Genomic DNA, 22,164 nt, shown 5'->3' on the forward strand with positions numbered 1-22,164 from the left:
GATAGTTTCTCACACAATTTTCTTCCCATTGGCATGTTGTAGGTAAAACTGAAGAATTACTCTAAATTCTGAATTTGCCCTAACTTGGTTCTAAAACTTGAGAAAATTTTCTCTTTTAAATAAATATTTCCTTTTTATTGAAAAAGACTATTTTTCTTTTACTTTTTAAGGTGGTTAAAAAAATTCACTTGGTCATTAATCACTCAAAATCACACGTTGTATAAACGTAAAAAGGAACCAGTGTAAAAGATACAAATGGACCTCCTCTGATATTGAATGATGGTGCTCACACCCAAGATCAGGGTAATTATTATATTGACTTCTAATATATATAGTAACTATTAACTCTTACAGGTACAATTTACCCCCCATCATATATTAAAATTCACCATAAAGTGGTTTGTCATTACATCAAACTTCACAAGGGTCCTGGTATTAAGCAAAATTATATAGTGTTATGCTAGTCTTGATTTGTGGCATTTATCCAAGTTCCATGGTGTAAAACTTCACGATTGCCAATTTTAGCGCTACTTTAACGAAGCCACAACAATTCCTAAATATTTTAGATCCAAGCCAGCTCCAGCTGATAAAGCTATTAGGCATGTTTCTCCACAAACACCTTTGCTCCACAAACATCCTTCCTCCTTCCTGGCAAATTAAACTCAACTTTGTAAAGAGAATTTTAAAGCTTTTACATATTAAAATTTTACCTGTAAAAATACATGAAAAACTTGCTTAGTTTTTTTCAGAAGACTAACCACTTTAATATTACTTAATAAGTGAATATGAAAAGAAAATCTCTAATAGTGAAAAATGAAGACAGATGAGAGACTTTATAATAACAATAGACAGTAATTGAAAACAATGATAGCTAAGAAATATATATAAAGCTTATACTCATATAATGTTTGCCATAGGCCAGTCACTGCTCTGAGTCTTTTCATAAATACCTGGATTGAATTCTCACAACATTTATGGCTTAGGTGCTATTATAATGCACATTTTACAGATGAGGAAATTGAAGCAAACGGAGGTTCAGTATTGTGCCCAAAGTCACAGGAGTAAATGGTAAAATGCAAATATTTGTTTCAAGAGTAAAATTCACAAAGTAGTAGGCTTTAAGGAATTTGCTTTGGTTGTTGATGTTATAACGGAGGAGGACAGAGAAGCAAGGACTAGCGTCTGAGGGGAAGCTGGAAGCAATGGCACTTTCTACACAGAAGAGAAATTCGAGAAATATTATAAAAGACGGACTAGGGGGCTTCCCTGGTGGCGCAGTGGTTGAGAGTCCGCCTGCCGATGCAGGGGACACGGGTTCGTGCCCCGGTCCGGGAAGATCCCACGTGCCGCGGAGCGGCTGGGCCCGTGAGCCATGGCCGCTGAGCCTGCGCGTCCGGAGCCTGTGCTCCGCAACGGGAGAGGCCACGGCAGTGAGAGGCCCACGTACCGCAAAAAACAAAACAAAACAAAAAAAGAAAGACTAGGGCAAAGGGGAAGAAGAAAGAGAGAGGAGAAAAGGAAGGACGGACAGGGAGCTGAGGGGGAAGAGGAGGAGGATTTTAGAACATGGAAAGTGAGGGAGAGCAATGTGCCAGGGAAAGAGTTTCTAGCTTAAGCAATAGGATAAATGACATCAATATAGAGGACACGGTCATATATACTGAATTATAATATATTCAGTAATAAACATATTGAGTTTGATGTACATAAGAGGCATCTGATGGAAATAGTATACATAGTACTTAAGGGTTTAAGGATTTGGAGGAAATCTGGAATAAAGACATAAAATTAGGAATCATCAGTGTACAGAGAGTGGACGTCTTGAGTTTGGATAAGATAACCCAGATGTGTAGAATGTCAAAGGGTTGAAGTCAGAATCCGAAGGAAGACCAGTATGTTTACACAGAAGCAGCAGGAAAGGTCTAGGAGACTGAGCAGAACAGCACAGGACAAAAGGAAACCAGAAGAGGAGCTGCCATGGAAGTGAGGGAGAGATTGAAGGGAAAGATGAGTCCAAACCATTAAATACTACCAGTGTCAAAGAGAAAGAAAAAGTTACTGGAGACCTTGGCAAAACAGTTTCATTGTCGTGTTGGCTGGAAAACAAATTCCAGTAGCTTGGGGAGGAATGGGAATTAAAGAAGTCAACACGGCACTGAAGATTAGTCTCACCAGAACCTTGATTGAAAAGAGGAGACATGATAGTAACAGGAGGGCCTAGGGCCAAAAGAGAGATCGTCACGTGTTTTTTCAAAACCACACTCCTGTGCTTATAATCTCTCCTGCAGTAAATTCCAGATACACACTTACTCACTGATAGTGGGGAGTGGAAATTGAAAAGCAATTTAACAACATGGTATCAAGAGTCTCAACTCTATCATATTCTAACTCACTGAGCACACAGCTCTTTCTTCCTTCTTTTCTTTCTTACTCTTTGATTTTACTTTTAAGGTAATGAAATCTAAATACACTCATGTCTCCCTATGTACAACTTCCCTCTCATTCACCCCAGGTTACACTAAGCTGAATGTGATTTTTATCATTCCCATGCGATTTTAGTATTTATAAGCAACACTCACAATACTATAAATAATAGCATTAATGGAAATACTTAATTTTTAGTATTGTGTTTTTGAGATTTTTTTCCATGTTGAGACAAGTAGCTCTAATTCTAATATAGCACTGTAGTGAATGAAAATGACACAATTTATTTATCCATTCACTTAATGACCCACATTTAGTTTACTATCACAACACTGTTGCAATTAACAACTTTGTATAACTGCACTGTGCCCCTGGACACGTGTTCCTCTGGGCTAGAGTATTTATCTGAGAGTGGACTTCATGGTCATACGATACGTGCATCTTTAATATTGCAGGTATCCCCAAATTGCTTTCAAAGTGTCCTACTTATAATCCCTCCTGCAATATATAAAACTTTTAGTTTTCTACAACCTGGAATATATTTTGGTCTTTTCTTTCAAAATTTCAGCAATCTTTCTACCTGTTTCTTTTTTTTTTTTAACTATTCCATTATTTTCTGCTCTTAATTTTCTGTCTTAATTTTTAATCTGTTTATCTCCCTGTGCCATACATGTCCTGCATAAATTTGTCAATTTACTAACACTCTTTTAGAAAGTATCCAACGTGGAATGTATGCCATTTACTGAGCTTTCTATTTCAAACATTATGGTTTCTTTTCCAATACCTCAGTTTTTTCAAAGCCCACTTGCATTTTATACTTTTTCATTTGTGCCTGCTTTTCTTTCAAAATTGTGCAAAAGATTCTTTGAGCTTCATACTTAAAATTTTTTGTCATGCTTTAAAATTTTGTTTTTATGTAAAATAAAGCTATACTTGAATTTTGTATTTGAGAGTCTATCTTTCTTAGCATTTCTCAAATCTGTTTTGGACTTTTAAGTTTGCAGAATTGTGAGTGGAAGGGCCTTATGTTCTCTCCCCCTCCCTCTCTCTCTCAGTCTCTCCCTCCCTCTCTGCTCCCCTTTCCCCCATTACGGCCGCACCTCCCTCCTTATCCGTTTGGACGTTGCCTCCACCTGATGTGGAATCGGTCCTACAATCAGGTCCTGACGCCGTCATGGGAACTCCTGCCTATCCAGTTGCTGGTCTGGCTGGTGACTAGGTTTAGCTCCTGATTTTGATATGTGTCCCTATTCCTTCCTTCTTAGGCCCTCAGGTAGCTTGTGGAATTGTGTAACCCCAGGCAGTGCTTTTAACAACTGTTTTCTCTTTTCATCTTTAGCCCCTTTCACAAGTGGGGGAGCTGCCGTTTACCACTGTCATTGAGAAGTGAACGTAGGGGCTTCCCTGGTGGCACAGCAGTTAAGAATCCGCCTGCCAGTGCAGGGGACACAGGTTCCAGCCCTGGTCAGGGAAGATCCCACATGCCGCGGAGCAACTAAGCCCGTGCACCGCAACTACTGAGCCTGCGCTCTAGAGCCTGCAAGCCACAACTACTGAAGCCTACAAGCCACAACTACTGAAGCCCGTGCTCCTAGAGCCCGTGCTCCACAACAAGAGAAGCCACCGCAATAAGAAGCCCGCGCACTGCAGGGAAGAGTAGCCCGTGCTCACCGCAACCAAAGGCCGTGGGCAGCAACCAAGACCCAACACAGCCAAAAATAAATAAAATTTAAAAAAAGAAGTGACCATAGTTCTCTCATATTTAGTGGAGCGCTTTCCCACCTCCCTAACCTGGACCAGGAGGCAAACTGCTTCCTGCCTCCAGATGAGGTAGGTGCCCAGCAGGCCGTAGCTTCAGTCATGTTGCCACATTTTATTTCTGATCCATAGAGATGATTACTGTGTTTTTGAGCCTAACTGTGCTTTCCCTGTTTTCTATGTTTCTCTTTGTCTGTCATTGCTCTGTATTTACAGTAGAGTGGAGTGTCTACGTGTGAACCTGCAGAACCATTATTGAATGGAAGCCAGTCATTTAATGTATGAGATTCCATCTTGAAATCACAGTTTAAGTGTCAAGCGAGTCCCTTCCCACAGTAGCTTCAATATCCCACCAAGACATCTGTCCAATTCCGTTCCTGGCACCTTAGACTTTTTTCTATCCTAGAGGAATGTCAGACACTTTAACAACTCCATACTTCTGAATGCTTTATTCTCTTCCCCCATTTTTCATCTGCTTAATGCTTACTCATCCTTTCAGATCGAGGTCAAATGCCACCTCCACCATAAAGCCCTTTCTGACTTTAGAAGGCATGAGCTCTTATAAAAATCTTACATTCACCCAGTGTTATTTATCTGTAGTCACTGTAACAATTGACTTATATTATTTCCCAAAGATCTTCATGATAGGTACTATTTTTACCTTCCTTTTCACGAAAGGAACTTCATCTCGGTGTGCTTAAGTAACTTCCCCTCAGATCACACATAGCTAGTAGCAGAGCCAAGACTAGGACCCAGGCCAGTCAGGCTCCTACGCCTATTGTTTAACTCAGTGTTACTACTTCTTCTGTCTTTTATATTCCACAATGCATTGCTGATGCCTCTTAAATGGATATTATAACCTATCTGTTTATATATCTGAGTGGTACATATATGGTAGTAACACAATCCATCAATGGTCCAACCCTCTATCCCGCACAGCTGCTCAATCACTTCCCCTGTTAATGTTGCTTTTTATCAAATCTCTTTTATCAGCTCTGTAGTTGAATGATGACTTTGCTTAGAGTCAATGATTGGCCAAGCATTCAAGATAGAATTGACATTCTTGAACACGTCATGACTTCAAAATCTAGCACCTAGGGGGATGCCTGGCACATAGGAAGCATTCAATAAATATTTACCAAAAGATTAACCGGGTCTTGTATTAAATTTTACTTCCTATAATGCCTTAATAATAGTGCCTGGTACAAGTGGAGATTTAACAAATATCTGGAAAGCCATCTCTACTGTTTGATTACTCAGAGCTGAAAAATACCTCTGCTAACATCAGCAGAGAAAAGCAACATAAAAGTTGCTCCAACATCTTTCTTGCCCCAGAGAGGCACATACACAGAGAAAAGCCCCTGGGATCAGCGGACACGAAGTTTGAACCCACCCCGAGAGATGACCCTTGGCGTTTCCTTGAAGGTAAAATACTATTTCCTCAAGAAACACAGTAGCTCTCCAGCATCCTGTTTTAACCATATCCACCAAATACTAAGAATCAGGAACCCAAGAAGTAGGAAGGCGTGGGGTGGAGGAGAGGCGCTGGGAGGAGGGACACAAGTTTTCCAGTGGTAGCTAACAAGCCCTCACCCAGGCATCTGTTCCCCAGATAGCTGTCATGCACTTCTCCACTCGAAGTCCTACTTGGGACAGAAAATATGCAAAACAGTCTCCTGTGTCCAAGGCAGCATTGGCACAGCCAATTCAACATAGAGTTCTGTTGATGGAGCCTAAAAAAACAAGGTGCCAACATTTCAGCTCTTTCTAGTTGATCAAAAAGGTGGAAAATAGATTCCTCACTTCATCCCTGAATATCACCACATCCCTGAGACACACACCATGAGCACAGGGATGCAGTGGGGGGCAGAGCAGGTTCCCATGGGGGCTGGAATCGTATCTGGGCTGCTCACAGCACACAGTACACATAAAGGCCAGGCAATACACGTTCTGTGAACAACGAATGGAGAGCTCTCTTGTGAAGAAACGCATCGGGGCCCAGTCTGCTGTTAGATCACCACACAGATGACAGTCCACGCAACAGCAGATATAACCCAGTGACCACCGGGCCAGAAGCAAATGTCCATTCACATTCAGTGAGCTTGTCCTAATCAGCAGAAAACTGAGCAATGTAACCATGATTTATACGCAGAGACTTTCATTTCAGGAAAAAGTTTTCACTTGACATTTTTTCCAGGCAATATTTACTGAAGTAAATTTATTTTAAACAATTTTCGAGAAAACACTGTCATAAAGTTTTGATCTAAGATGATTCTGACATTTCTTCCCCACTAGAGCAGTCCCTGAAAGTAATCCCTGAAAGCTTTAGGTAAAAGAATTATGTACGATGGTAAAAGAGGTGATGTGTACATTCCCTCTGAGCCTTGTCATCATTAGATTAAGGCTGTTTTCCTTCTCTAGGCAGAATGTTGTTACTAAAATCTGAGACCAGAGAAGTTTCTTAACCAAGCCTTAAGATGCACATGCTGGTCGTTATTATTTATTTATCTATCTATTTATTTTAATAAGAAACTAATCATAACCATATGACCCAGCAATCCCACTACTGCGCATATACCCTGAGAAAACCATAATTCAAAAAGAGTCATGTACCAAAATGTTCACTGCAGCTCTATTTACAATAGCCAGGACATGGAAGCAACCTAAGTGTCCATCATTGGATGAATGGATAAAGAAGACGTGGCACATATATACAATGGAATATTACTCAGCCATAAAAAGAAATGAAACTGAGCTATTTGTAAGGAGGTGGATGGACCTAGAGTCTGTCATACAGAGTGAAGTAAGTCAGAAAGAGAAAGACAAATACTGTATGCTAACACATATATATGGAATTTAAGGGGAAAAAAATGTCATGAAGAACCTAGGGGTAAGACAGGAATAAAGACACAGACCTACTAGAGAATGGACTTGAGGATATGGGGGGGCGAGAAGGGTGAGCTGCGACAAAGCGAGAGAGTGGCATGGACATATATACACTACCAAACGTAAGGTAGATAGCTAGTGGGAAGCAGCTGCATGGCACAGGGAGATCAGCTCAGTGCTTTGTGACCGCCTGGAGGGGTGGGATAGGGAGAGGGGGAGGGAGGGAGACACAAGAGGGAAGAGATATGGGGACATATGTATATGTATAACTGATTCATTTTATTATAAAGTAGAAACTAACACACCATTGTAAAGCAATTATACTCCAATAAAGATGTAAAAGAAAAAAAGAAACTAATCATAAAAGAAAACTAAGCCATACGGATTTGGTGTATAATGCTTAATCACCACAGTATAATGTACGGAAAGCCTTATAAACATCAAGAATTACACAAATGGATGTTTAGCGATTGCACCAAATTTAATCATTTATGTTAAAAATTTCCCCAAAAGCTACAGGTGACCCGGATCCTACAGGTGATTACCACCACTTACTGCACAACTACTAAGTGCCAAGGACCAGAGATTCGATGGCAAGCAAGTTCTAACACAGCTTCCAGTGAAACCCAGACAAAAGAGAGCTGAACAAGGATAATGAGGTCTGCACACCATTACAGTGCTTACCTAGAACTGGGGAGTCAGGGCAGGCCCTCCAGATAAAGACCTGCGCCTAAGAGGATGTGATACAGAGATGCAGGTACAAGCCAGGAGGCACTGACCACCGACTGCAGGTAGGTTTTGGACGTGGTCACCACATTCCGAGTGGCCAAGCCACATCATGTAAGTTATGTTTGAAAGTATGAAGTTCATCTGAGAGCCAAGCGAAGCCACTGAACAGATAGAAGCAGGGGGGTGGCAAAGTCACATCTGCAGTTAGGAAAATCCACCCTGGCTGTTGTGAGGCGGCGGAGAGTAGTCGGGGGTGGGGTAGTTGAGAGCAGGTGCAGAGAGAGGCAGAGAGCCCAGTGAACAGAAGGAAGGGCAAGCGTTGCATCTGCGAAGACGGAGAAATATTTAGGAGGGAAAACAGACAGAACTTGGTGAGTTAATACTGTTTGATTCTGTGTGACGCTTTAGCTTTGAAAATTCTGCTCTTTCCCTTCAGAGGAGAGAAAACCGGAGGAAAGAAAAGAATACCAGCAGATAACAGCAACTCAGCTTAACAAAAAAAGAGCAATGCTTTTTAACTATGCTATACTATAATATACTATAATGAGATTTCAGATGCTTAGAATCTACTTTCTTGAACAGTTTTATTAGCACCACTTCACCATATCACCCTGCCCCGACCAGGTGGTCGGCTTCTCCTCTTCGTACCCCAGCACCAAGCAGAGAGCTCAGCACACGTAGCTCAATACATGTTAGTTTAGTGGAAATGAGGTGTAATTCGGGATGCGATTAGGCCACATGTGTCACGCCTACAGAAACTACCTAGCATAAAAATAGGTCTCCTGTGCTACATTTTATTTAGAGAACAAATGACAGCAGAAAATTGAACTAATTTTCTGAATGGAAAGATAAAGTAGGGTAACCACTGAAAAGCAGCTGGAAGAAATGCTTAAGAGAGACATTAAGCAGTACTGCCCAGATGCTGATGGCTGTGAGATAAAAATAACAGGTAAATAGACACACAAGGAGAGCTGAGCTGATTGCGTCTAGGAGTGGAGAATGGCTCATGAAATGAGAAAGACCCATAAAGAGCCAGAGTTCCCACCAAGAAGAACAGAATCCACTTGTGCCCAGGACCAAGGGGAAGCAGGTTACCTATTACAGCAGTAATAGCTATAGACTGGGGGCTACAGAACGATATGTTAGTCCTTTGGTAATCACATCTGCCATCTTTGTTCCAAAACCCAAGGCTATACTTTTTTTTATAAGATGTGGAGATTTTAACTTGTTTCAAGTCACAATTAAATCTCCAATTCCCACCTATTACAGTGGTTGACACTTGATAAACTCAGGAGAGGTAATCAGTGAGCATTAAATGAATGTCTCAATGAATGAATGAACGAACTTATTCATTTAACGTCCTTAGGTGGTCTCTTATTATTTAATTTCCATTCTCTTAAACATATAAGATAAACTCCTTCCAGCTGGAAGACTACATTTTTTCTTCAGAAAAAGCAAAGCAGTGTAATAATTAAACCCTCCATTACCTTTCTCAAGGATCCAACAGTCCTAATTCTTTCTTTTCATATCTTTGTTCCACATAACACATACACATGACACATATGCTTATAATCCCATGCATTTTTTTCTTTTTAAAACTTCTCATAAACTTTGGCTTTTCTGAACCTGAGTCTCCCTGACTCTATCTTTACAGATCTGTGACATCCATTTGCTTTTGTCCTTGACCAAACCACAGTGAGGGCTTCCCTGGTGGCACAGTGGTTGGGAATCCGCCTGCCAATGCAGGGGACACAGGTTCGTGCCCCGGTCTGGGAAGATCCCACGTGCCGCGGAGTAGCTGGGCCCATGAGCCATGGCTGCTGAGCCTGCGCGTCCGAAGCCTGTGCTCCGCAACGGGAGAGGCCACAGCAGTGAGAGGCCCGTGTACCGCAAAAAAAAAAAAAAAAAAAAAAAAGTAAATAGCTAGGAGTCTTAAACAAATGCTTGGTGATCATAAGAAACCCTCAGACTCTAACAAGAGGATCATTTAATTCCATTGTGACTAACCAAATGGAGGACAATAAATAGCTAGCCAAACTTAAAATCGACATAATTTTTTACTCATTCTTCAAACTGACAATTAATATTTCAAGTCAAGTATTCCAAAGGGTACTTACAAGATCACTGCCATCAGTAGCCATGTATGATGTCAAATTGGTAGAAACAAAAACTAGAAGAAAAGAAGGATTTTCAGTTAAATGTGGAATTAAATTGTTCATAAAAGCGTATATCTCTTTGACGGGAAGAAGGGCATTTCTATTTTGATTGATGATTTTCACAATAACAGTGATTCATTACATGGCCTTTTAATCCAGAATAAGCCCACTGTTAAAAACTGAGTTCATAAAATAAGCCAGAATTTCATCTGCAAGTTTGTCAGTATTTTTTTCAAGTCTACAGCAAGATGTATCTATTTTTTATCTACTTAATATTGTATAATACATAAACGTATATCTTTGAAAAGTGAAAATATTTTCATCTTCATGATGAACAACATAATGTAAGATGCAGAAATATTTGATCCATTACTATTATTCTGATTGTGTTAATTTAACAATTTCAAAAATGTAACTAATCCCTCTGCCTCAGAAGTCCCAACTTTAATATAAAGATGAGCTCCTTTTGATGTATTGCACTTTGTAGTGGATTACCTGAAAAACAAGACACTCTGGTTTCAAGAAAAGGAGATGAAAACAAAAAGAAAAAAAAAATCTCATATCTTCAGACTTTGACAAGCGAGAAACTTGGTAAACATCCACAAGCCACTGAAACTCTCTCCAAAGCAAAGAGCTTTTCAGTTCTTCCCAGTGACACCATAAATGCAGATCCAAACCCCATGTGACTTTATTTCTTATACCAATGGTTCCCAAGTTCTGAAAGATGTATACCGCTTTTTTATGTCAAAAATGCCATATTTATATTACATAAATATGAATAAAACATTTATTTGTAAAATGCCAAAGAGAAAAACCACAATAAAAAGACCAATCAATTTAATTACTTAATTTTTAAATTACTTGTTTAAAAAATACACTAAAATATAAATAGAAAATCAAACCACAAGCTGATGAAAATATCTGCAATATACATTTAATACATGAGAATCATAACATAAAGAGTCCTTACTCACCAATAAGAAAATAATAAGCAGACTGGGAGATGAAGATGGTGAAATAGAAGGACGTGGAGCTCACCTCCTCCCACAGATACATCAAAACTATATCACATGTGGAGCAGTTCTCACAGACACCCACTGAGTGCTGGCTGAAGGGCTCATACAGCCACAGTTGCAAGAAAGACCACCACATGACTGGGTAGGATGAAAGGGGGAGAAAAGGAAGCAGGACGGGACCTGTACCCCTGGAGGGAGCTGTGAAAAGTTCCCTAACCCTGGGAACCGCCTTCACTGGCTGGGAGATCAGCCAGGACAGATAGGAAGCTTCAGGGGCTCAGAGGTGAGTGCAGCAGCCAGCTTGTAGAAGGCAGGACAAACAGAGACCTGCACAGAAGGTCCTGGCCACCTCACTGCATGCCCCAGCCTGAAGCGCATACCTGCTGGAGTGCTCGCTGGTGGCAGCTGGGTTCTGATACTCGGGCTTCAGCAGACAAACCCAGGGAGAAGATTCAGTTAGGCCATGCAGAGACAGCCCCAAGGGCCTCAGGAGTGGTCCAGGTCACAGCTGGCGGTGTGTGAGGGCAAATAGGAGCCCTATTGTCACTGCTAGTGCAAAGGGAGGGGCATGGCCCTGTCACAGCAGCCTCATTCTCAGCCTGCTCGGGTGCAGCCCCAACTCTACAAGCTCTGGGCGCACCCAAACACCTGCAGGTTGCCCACACACAGAAGTGGGGCTGAAATCTGAACTGATTCCTGGTGGGCGCGTGACTTCCACAGATTTACGCCACTGGCAGATTTGTGAGCGCAGCGCCTGAGGGACTTGCAGCCTGATTGCCAGCTTTTCCTCTGCTGAGATGGGGCAGAGGGCAGTTTCAACAGTGCACTTTGTAAGCACGCACGAGGGTGAGAGGCAACATCACAGAGCACACGTCTCAGTGGACGGCTCCTGCGGGGGAATACCCACTGGCTCCTTTCCCAGCGAGAGTGCGCCAGTCCCTTTCCCAGCGAGAGTGCGCCACAGCTTAGAACCAGATCTGAGGGCTTCTATTCCAATAAGTGGGGAGCAGGCCCTGCCCCCGACAGGGCTATGACAACCATGGAGCAAAGAGGAGACCCCTCCAACATCCAGTGCAGGCTTTGGCCACCACAACATCAATCACACCCTCTATCAAGGGGATAATGGCCAGCACACACTGAGGAAAGATGTGGCAGGCATCCATACCGAAAACAGCCCTAGCACGAAAAATATTAGCCTCATACAGGACGCTAAAAATATTAGACTCAAATAAAAACAGCCCTTCAAGACCACAATAGATAACTGCTTCTCCTAAATTAATAGAGTCAGAGAAATATAAGTAAAATGAAGGAGAAACCATTCCCAATTAAAAGAAGAGAAATCCCCTGAAAGAACAAACAATGAGACAGACCTCTCCAGTTTACTAGACCCCAAGTTCAAAAAGGAAGTAATAAAAATCCTGAAGAAATTAAGAAAGACTATGGATAGAAGTGTGGATCACTGTAATGAGGAAGTAGAAACTATAAAGAGGACAATTAAAATTAGACAACTCAATTGCCAAGATGAAAACTGAGCTAAATGCAACAAATAGCAAACTAAATAATGCAGAAGAGAGAAGAAGTGATCTGGAAGATAGAATAATGGAAATCACTCAATCAGAAGAGCAGACAGAAAGAAAAATGAAAAAAATGAAAGCAACATGAGACCTATGGGATAATATAAAGCGTGCCACAGGAAGATCAGCTCAGTGCTTTGTGACCACCTAGAGGGCTGGGATAGGGAGGGTGGGAGCGAGACGCAGAGGGAGGAGATATGGGGATATAGGTATATGTATAGCTGATTCACTTTGCTATAAAGCAGAAACTAACACACCAATGTAAAGCAATTATACTCCAATAAAGATGTTAAAAAAAAAAAGCATGCCAATCTACACATAACAGGGATCCCAGAGGATAAAAAAGAGAAAAGGGGACCAAAAAAGTATTTGAAGAAATTATGGCTGAAAACTTCCAAAACCTAAAGAAGGAAACATATTCAGGTACAGGAAACACAGAAATGAAATGAACTGTCAGAAAAAAAAAAAACCTCTTTTAAAATCATGTCAAAAAAAAATAAACCTCTTTTAAAATCATGTCAAAAAAAAATAAAATACCTAGGAATAAACTTGACCAAGGAGGTGAAAGACTTATACACTGAGAACTATAAAACACTGATAAAGGAAACTGAAGATGATTCAAAGAAATGGAAAGATACCCCATGCTCTTGGATTGGAAGAATTAATATTGTTAAAATGACCATATTACCCAAAGCAATCTACAGATTTAATGCAATGCACCCTATCAAATTACCCATGATATTTTTCACAGAACTAGAACAAATAATCCTAAAATTTATATGGAACCACAAAAGACCCAGAATTGCTAAAGCAATCCTGAGGAAAAAGAAGAAAGCTAGAGGCATGACACTCCCAGACTTCAGACAATACTACAAAACTACATAATCAAAATAGCATGGTATTAGCACAAAACAGACATATGGATCAATGAAACAGAATAGCCCAGAAATAAACCCATACACCTATGGTCAATTAATCTTCGACAAAGGAAGCAAGAATATACAATGGAGAAAAGACAGTCTCTTCAGCAAGTGTTGTTGGGAAAGCTGGACAGCTGCATGTAAATCAATGAAGTTAGAACACTCCCTCACAACATACACAAAAATAAACGAAAAATGACTTAAAGACTTAAATATAAGACAGGACACCTTAAAACTCCTAGAAGAGAACATAGGCAGAACATCCTCCATCATAAACTGAGCTTGGTATTAACAGATCCACACTACTACATATAAAACAGATAAGCAACAAGGTCCTACTGTACAGCTTAGGGAACTAGATTCAATACCTTGTAATAACCTACAATGGAAAAGAATCTGAAAAACTATATATACATATGTGGAGATACATATATATGTATAACTGTATCACCTTTCTGTACACCAGAAACTAACACAACAGTCTAAATCAAATATACTTCAAGAAAAAAAACTAAAAATTAAAAAAATAAAATAGAGAACGAATAAAATAGCAAGTGAAGGAAAATTCAAAACATAACAATGACTAATGTTTAATCTCATTAGTAATAAAATATGTGCAGAGTAAAACAACAGCCTAATTCCATTTTCATTCTTCAAGATTGGCATACACAAAAGAATTGTCAGAAGCCAAGTTTGCTGGAGGTGTGGTGAAAAGAATAATTTGTTGTTGGGATGTCAAATTATTACAGCCTTACTGGAGGGCAAGATGATGTTGATGACAGTGGTGACAACGGCTGCTGACATTTGCTGCATCTTTACTATGTGCCATCAACCATGCTTAGTACTACTGAGTTTTCAATAATTCTTAATGAAAAAGTAGGGTAAAATATGTGCGATTTAACTTCATTCAATTTTTATTATAAAAATGTGGGTTTACATACATACAACTCAAACATCAATGCAATGGGAAAAACGTCTGAAGAAGTCCACAGCAAAATGTGTATAGTAATTATGAGTTATAATAAGAAGTTATTTTTTATTCCCATACCTATTTATTTTCCTACAATAAGTGTTTATTTATAAAATGAAGATGTTCAGGTAAAATACTATGAATATTTTTTGATTCTGTATACTAATGTATTTTTCGTATCAATCAACTGAGCAAGTACATAATAAGTAAAAGCTAGTTTTAATTCAGCAGCGCTTTTAGGTAAAGAAGCTTGCAGAACTTGTACAAGTTAAAAGCGAAGCTTGGAATTGGTCTGGACTGAACTTAAATCCCAGCTTAAATACAGCTTTTACTCTGTAATCGTGGGCAAATAACTGATGTTTTGAGACCTCAGGACTCCCATCTGTGAAATGTGGATAAGAATTGTATTTTCTTCTTAGGATCAGATAAGAATTAAATGAGAAAATATCTTTATTTTCTTTATCTATAAAATATCTATAAAATATCTATATCTATAAAATATCTTTATAAGGCCCTTTATAAGGGGCTTAACATAGAATAAATGCTCAATAAATTATTTTATTGTCATAAAACATACTCATTCCCTAAGCAAGCATTTATTAAAGGTCAATTATATATACTCTTTAAATAAGTTGTAAGGGATCACAGTGTAACCTTTCCTGACTCTATGCAGATGGCTAATTGGCCCCTCCCCTATAATAACATAAATTGATTGCATTTATTAAGCAGTTACTATGTGCCTGGCCAATTGATGATTTAATATATCATGCTATACTACTGTTAGAACCACTTTACGAATAATATACTATTATTAGTCCCATGTCTTAGATAAGGCAATTTAGAGGAGGAAGTTAGTAAATAGGTATTTCCAAATTCAAACCCAGACTCCAGAGCCTGCTCTCTTAACCACCACAATATTATCCTGGCTCCCTCAAAGTCTCCCCACTAACTCCTAATGGCCTTGGTATTGTACCATGATGCTCTGGACAGGTCTCCCTGGTTTGACAATGAGAATGTCAAAAAGGCAGAGGCCAAGACCCAGTCTTCTTTATGCCCCATGTTCTAGCCCAGTGAGGCACACAGCTTAGACTGTACCCTCAGGCAACTTTATTTTTTCAGTGGAAACCTAAACCCCTTCACTCAGCCAGCTTTCTAGTAGTAAAACAAGCACAGAATTGACAGGAGATGATGGAAGACAAAGGGAAAAATTCACCTCTAAGTCTTCTCCTAAGCATTGGGATAGGTAGACAATACACTTCTTCAGTCACTGATATTAAGCCTTCCTTGGAACTCGAGGAATACTTCCCTTGTACATATTGTACCTCTTTACCACTTGACTGTCTCTTAAATGCATCCATTCTGTCTCTACCCATTGCTACCACCGTAGCAATTGGACCACTGCAGGAACATCCTAGCTGATGTCCTGGCTTTCCTTCTTGCCCAGAGTCATGCTTTTTCAATGCACATCTAACTATTCATCTCTTTCCTTACACTTCTACAATAGCTGTTGAGTCTTGAGATAAAGACCAAAATTATGAAAGGAAGGCTTTGTACTACCAGCCCTTTGCTTCCTTCTCCAACCTCAACTTGGATCATTTCCATGTCTCTTTCTTTCCATCTCCCTGACTCACTAGATATGTTTTAAATTCCTTAAACATGTTTCTACCAATCTCAGAACCTTTGTGCATGCTCTTCAACAGTCACTAGCCAAGATGACTTATACCATCTAATCTTTCAACACTCAGACCAAATATCATTTAGTCAAGAAAGCTTTCCATGATCCTTATTAGAGATCAATCTCCTTTTGTTTGCCCTCATAGTACCTTATCTTTTACTTATAGAAGGTCTCAGAGTTGTACAGAATTATTAATTTTGCAATTAGTTCTTTAACATCTGACCTCCCACTATAGTATAACTTGTCTAAGGGCAGGCACTCTGTCTTACCTTTTCTATCTGTTTACTGCTATATCCACAGTCATTGTATACCAGGTGATTAAATAGACATTTGTTGAGCAAATGAATTAAAAATACAAAAAAATGAAAGTACTAAACTATAGATGAGTTTCCATAAAGAAAACCTATGAATTACAAATTTTTTCATTTTGTGAAATAGTACTGTCATGAATATCCCATGAGAAATCTTCCCAATCTGAAGAATATGGAAATAAAACTGTGTTGATTGATGTCAAACCTCCCAAATCAAAGAGCAAGTGGGTAGAAATAATATGCAATCACTGGTGCAAGGAAGCATAGGTGAGGGGACCTAGGAATGAATGTACCTTTGTGGAGGCTATGGGAGTGTTTACTTAATGATTTTGGAGTTTCGGTACTTTGTTCCCTGAGGTAGTTGACATATATAAAATCTAAAATTTCACCAGAATGATTCAATGATAAATAATATGTAGCTCCAAGATTTGATAAAAATATTTATAAAGCACACCATAAAAGTAACTCATGAAAAATAATAATGCTGGCAAAAGTGCTTCGGAAGTAATTATTTTTCCATTTTCCCAACCTTTCTGAGAATGTCAGTTTGAGCAAGGTGCCCATGAGTGAAAGAGTTAAAGGAAGAAGTAGTAGTTATTTGGTATGTCTTGATAAAGAATTTTTGTATAGTTCCCAGGAATTAAAAACATATAAGAGCCTAACGACAGGGTAACAAATAACATTGTAAGTCAAGTTTCCAGTTCTTTGTTTTCAACAAAATTGAAGAAAGATCTACTTTAAGTCTCTTAATCATTAAAAGTAGTAGTTGTGGGTTTCCCTGGTGGCGCAGTGGTTGAGAGTCCACCTGCCGATGCAAGGGACACGGGTTTGTGCCCTGGTCCAGGAGGATCCCACATGCCGCGGAGCGGCTGGGCCCATGAGCCATGGCCACTGAGTCTGCGCGTCCAGAGCCTGTGCTCCACAATGGGAGAGGCCACAACAGTGAGAGGCCTGCGTATCGAAAAAAAAAAAAAAAAGTAGTTGTGATAAATTACCATAATATTTGGCATATCCTTGGAAGGAGTCCAAAAAGTGCTCCATTCCCATCTATTTATTTATGTGAAAAATAGTTTTAAGTGCTCAGCATACATAAAAAACAATAATAGATTAAAATTGGTTCTGAACTCTCATTCTAGAAGTAAATAATATTCATGGGTATGTTACATAATTAGAAGGAAAACTTCATCTATGTCATTAAACAATGCATTTTCAATAAAAAATATTTACCTCTTGGGCTTCCGGGAAGATGGCAGAAGAGTAAGACACGGAGATCACCTTCCTCCCCACAGATACACCAGAAATACATCTATACGTGGAACAACTCCTACAGAACACCTAATGAACGCTGGCAGAAGACCTCAGACCTCCCAAAAGGCAAGAAACCCCCCACGTACCTGGGTAGGGCAAAAGAAAAAAGGATAAACAGAGACAAAAGGATAGGGACGGGACCTGCACCAGTGGGAGGGAGCCGTGAAGAAGGAAAGGTTTCCACACACTAGGAGCCCCTTCGTGGGCGGAGACTGCGTGTGGCGGAGGGGGGAAGCTTCGGAGCCGCGGAGGAGAGCACAGACAGCAACAGAGGTGCGGAGGGCAAAGCGGGGAGATTCCCGCACAGAGGATCAGGGCCGACCCGCACTCACCAGGCCGAGAGGCTTGTCTGCTCACCCGCCGGGGCGGGCGGGGCTGGGAGCTTAGGCTCGGGCTTCGGGTCGGAGCACCGGGAGAGGACTGGGGTTGGCGGCGTGAACACAGCCTGCAGGGGGTCGGTGCACCACGGCTAGCTGGGAGGGAGTCCAGGGAAAAGTCTGGAGCTGCCGAAGAGGCAAGAGACTTTTTCTTCCCTCTTTGTTTCCTGGTGCGCGAGGAGAAGGGATTAAGAGCGCTGCTTAAAGGAGCTCCAGAGACGGGCGCGAGCCGCGGCCAAACGGGCGGACCCCAGAGACGGGCCTAAGACGCTAAGGCTGCTGCTGCCGCCACCAAGAAGCCTGTGTGCGAGCACAGGCCACTGTCCACACCTCCCCTCCCGCGGAGCCTGTGCAGCCCGCCACTGTCAGGGTCCCGGGAACCAGGGCCAACTCCCCCGGAAGAACGCACGGCGCGCCTCAGGCTGGTGCAACGTCACGCTGGCGCAACGTCACGCTGGCCTCTGCCGCCGCAGGCCCGCCCCGCACTCCGTGCCCCTCCCTCCCCGAATCCGCGGCTCCTTTAACCCCGTCCTGTCTGAGCGAAGAACAGACGCCCTCCGGCGACCTACACGCAGAGGCGGGGCCAAATCCAAAGCTGAGTCCTGGGAGCTGTGAGAACATAGAAGAGAAAGGGAAATCTCTCCCAGCAGCCTCAGAAGCAGCGGATTAAATCTCCACAATCAACTTGATGTCTGTAGAATACATGAATAGACAAGGAATCATCCCAAATTGAGGAGGTGGACTTTGAGAGGAAGATTTATGATTTTTTTCCCCTTTTCCTCTTTTTGTGAGTGTGTATGTGTATGCTTCTGTGTGAGATTTTGTCTGTATAGCTTTGCTTCCACCATTTTTCCTAGGGTTCTACCTGTCCGTTTTTTGGTTTTTTAAATTTTTTTTCTTAATAATTAATTTTTATTTTAATAACTCTATTTTTATTTTATTTTATCTTTTTTCTTTCTTTGCTTCTTTCCCTCCTTCCCTCCTTTAGACAACGAATCATCCCAAATTGAGGAGGTGGACTTTGAGAGCAAGATGTATGATTTATTCCCCTTTTCCTCTTTTTGTAAGTGTGTATGTGTATGCTTCTGTGTGAGATTTTGTCTGTATAGCTTTGCTTCCACCATTGGTCCTAGGGTTCTATCCGTCCGGGTTTTTTTTGTTTTATTTTATTTTATTTTCTCTTAAGTTTTTTTATTTTAATAACTTTATTATATTTTATCTTATTTTATTTTACTTTATCTTCTTTCTTTCTTTATTTCCTTCCTTCCTTCCTTCCTTCTGCCCTCCCTCCCTCCCTCCTTTCTTTCTTTCTACTTCTACTAATTTTTTCTTCTACTTTTTCTCCCTTTTATTCTGAGCCGTGTGGATGAAAGGCTCTTGGTGCTGCAGCCAGGAGTCAGTGCTGTGCCTCTGAGGTGGGAGAGCCAACTTCAGGAAACTGGTCCACAAGAGACCTCCCAGCTCCACATAATAACAAACGGCGAAAATCTTCCAGAGATCTCCATCTCAACACCAGCACCCAGCTTCACTCAATGACCAGCAAGCTACAGTGCTGGACATCCTATGCCAAACAACTAGCAAGACAGGAACACAACCCCACCCATTAGCAGACAGGCTGCCTAAAATCATAATAAGGCCACAGACACCCCAAAACACACCACCAGACGTGGACCTTCCCACCAGAAAGACAAGATCCAGCCTCATCCACCAGAACACAGGCACTAGTCCCCTCCACCAGGAAGCCTACACAACCCACTGAACCAACCTTAGCCACTGGGGACAGACACCAAAAACAATGGGAACTACGAATCTGCAGCCTGCAAAAAGGAGACTGCAAACACAGTAAGATACGCAAAATGAGAAGACAAGGAAACACACAGCAGATGAAGGAGCAAGGTAAAAACCCACCAGACCTAACAAATGAAGACGAAATAGGCAGTCTACCTGAAAAAGAATTCAGAATAATGAGAGTAAAGATGATCCAAAATCTTGGAAATAGAATAGACAAAATGCAAGAAACATTTAACAAGGACCTAGAAGAACTAAAGATGAAACAAACAACAATGAACAACACAATAAATGAAATTAAAAATACTCTAGATGGGATCAATAGCAGAATAACTGAGGCAGAAGAACGGATAAGTGACCTGGAAGATAAAATAGTGGAAATAACTACTGCAGAGCAGAATAAAGAAAAAAGAATGAAAAGAACTGAAGACAGTCTCAGAGACCTCTGGGACAACATTAAACACACCAACATTCGAATTATAGGGGTTCCAGAAGAAGAGAAAAAGAAAGGGACTGAGAAAATATTTGAAGAGATTATAGTTGAAAACTTCCCTAATATGGGAAAGGAAATAGTTAATCAAGTCCAGGAAGCACAGAGAGTCCCATACAGGATAAATCCAAGGAGAAATACGCCAAGACACATATTAATCAAACTCTCAAAAATTAAATACAAAGAAAACATATTAAAAGCAGCAAGGGAAAAGCAACAAATAACACACAAGGGAATCCCCATAAGGTTAACAGCTGATCTTTCAGCAGAAACTCTGCAAGTCAGAAGGGACTGGCAGGACATATTTAAAGTGATGAAGGAGAAAAACCTGCAACCAAGATTACTCTACCCAGCAAGGATCTTATTCAGATTTGGTGGAGAAATTAAAACCTTTACAGACAAGCAAAAGCTGAGAGAGTTCAGCACCACCAAACCAGCTTTACAACAACTGCTAAAGGAACTTCTCTAGGCAAGAAACACAAGAGGAGGAAAAGACCTACAATAACGAACCCAAAACAATTAAGAAAATGGGAATAGGAACATATATATTGATAATTACCTTAAATGTAAATGGACTAAATGCTCCCACCAAAAGACACAGATTGGCTGAATGGGTACAAAGACAAGACCCGTATATTTTCTGTCTACAAGAGACGCACTTCAGACCTAGAGACACATACAGACTGAAAGTAAGGGGATGGAAAAAGATATTTCATGCAAAAGAAAGCTGAAGTAGCAATTCTCATATCAGAAAAAATAGACTTTAAAATAAAGACTATTAGAAGAGACAAACTGATTCACTTTGTTATAAAGCAGAAACTAACACACCATTGTAAAGCAATTATACCCCAATAAAGATGTTAAAAAAAAAGAAAGAAGAAGAAGAGACAAAGAAGGACACTACATAATGATCAAGGGATCGATCAAAGAAGAAGCTATAACAATTGTAAATATGCACCCAACATAGGAGCACCTCAATACATAAGGCAAATACTAACAGCCATAAAAGGGGAAATCGACAGTAACACATTCGTAGTAGGGGACTTTAACACCCCACTTTCACCAATGGACAGATCATCCAATATGAAAATAAATAAGGAAACACAGGCTTTAAATGATACATTAAATAAGATGGACTTAATTGATATTTATAGGACATTCCATCCAAAAACAACAGAATACACATTTTTCTCAAGTGCTCATGGAAACTTCTCCAGGATAGATCATATCCTGGGTCACAAATCAAGCCTTGGTAAATTTAAGAAAATTGAAATTGTATCTTTTCTGACCACAACGCTATGAGACTAGATATCAATTACAGGAAGAGATCTGTAAAAAATACAAACACATGGAGGCTAAACAATACACTACTTAATAACGAAGTGATCACTGACGAATTCAAAGAGGAAATAAAAAAATACCTAGAAACAAATGACAATGGAGACACGACGACCCAAAATCTATGGGATGCAGCAAAAGCAGTTCTAAGAGGGAAGTTTATAGCAATACAACCCTACCTTAAGAAACAGGAAACATCTCGAATAAACAAACTAACGTTGCACCTAAAGCAATTAGAGAAAGAAGAACAAAAATACCCCAAAGGTAGCAGAAGGAAAGAAATCATAAAGATCAGATCAGAAATAAAGGAAAAAGAAATGAAGGAAACGATAGCAAAGATCAATAAAACTAAAAGCTGCTTCTTTGAGAAGATAAACAAAATTGATAAACCATTAGCCAGACTCATCAAGAAAAAAAGGGAGAAGACTCAAATCAATAGAATTA

The 22,164-nt window shown here is 40.3% G+C and overlaps 1 protein-coding gene across 5 annotated transcripts in view; it reads right to left on the bottom strand.

Annotated features, from left to right (window-relative positions):
• Positions 1-22,164, bottom strand: part of IPCEF1 (interaction protein for cytohesin exchange factors 1) — a 182,521-nt gene that overhangs the window by 85,301 nt on the left and 75,056 nt on the right. For all 5 annotated transcript variants that reach the window (XM_060283841.1, XM_060283840.1, XM_060283839.1 and 2 more), the window contains one exon: positions 9,915-9,967. In XM_060283841.1, coding sequence (XP_060139824.1) covers positions 9,915-9,938 — 24 coding nt within the window. In that variant the 5' untranslated portion in view covers positions 9,939-9,967. The remainder of the gene's footprint in view (positions 1-9,914; positions 9,968-22,164) is intronic.

This window comes from Globicephala melas, chromosome 14 (assembly GCF_963455315.2).
Source record: "Globicephala melas chromosome 14, mGloMel1.2, whole genome shotgun sequence".
NCBI classification, from domain to species: Eukaryota; Metazoa; Chordata; class Mammalia; order Artiodactyla; family Delphinidae; genus Globicephala; species Globicephala melas.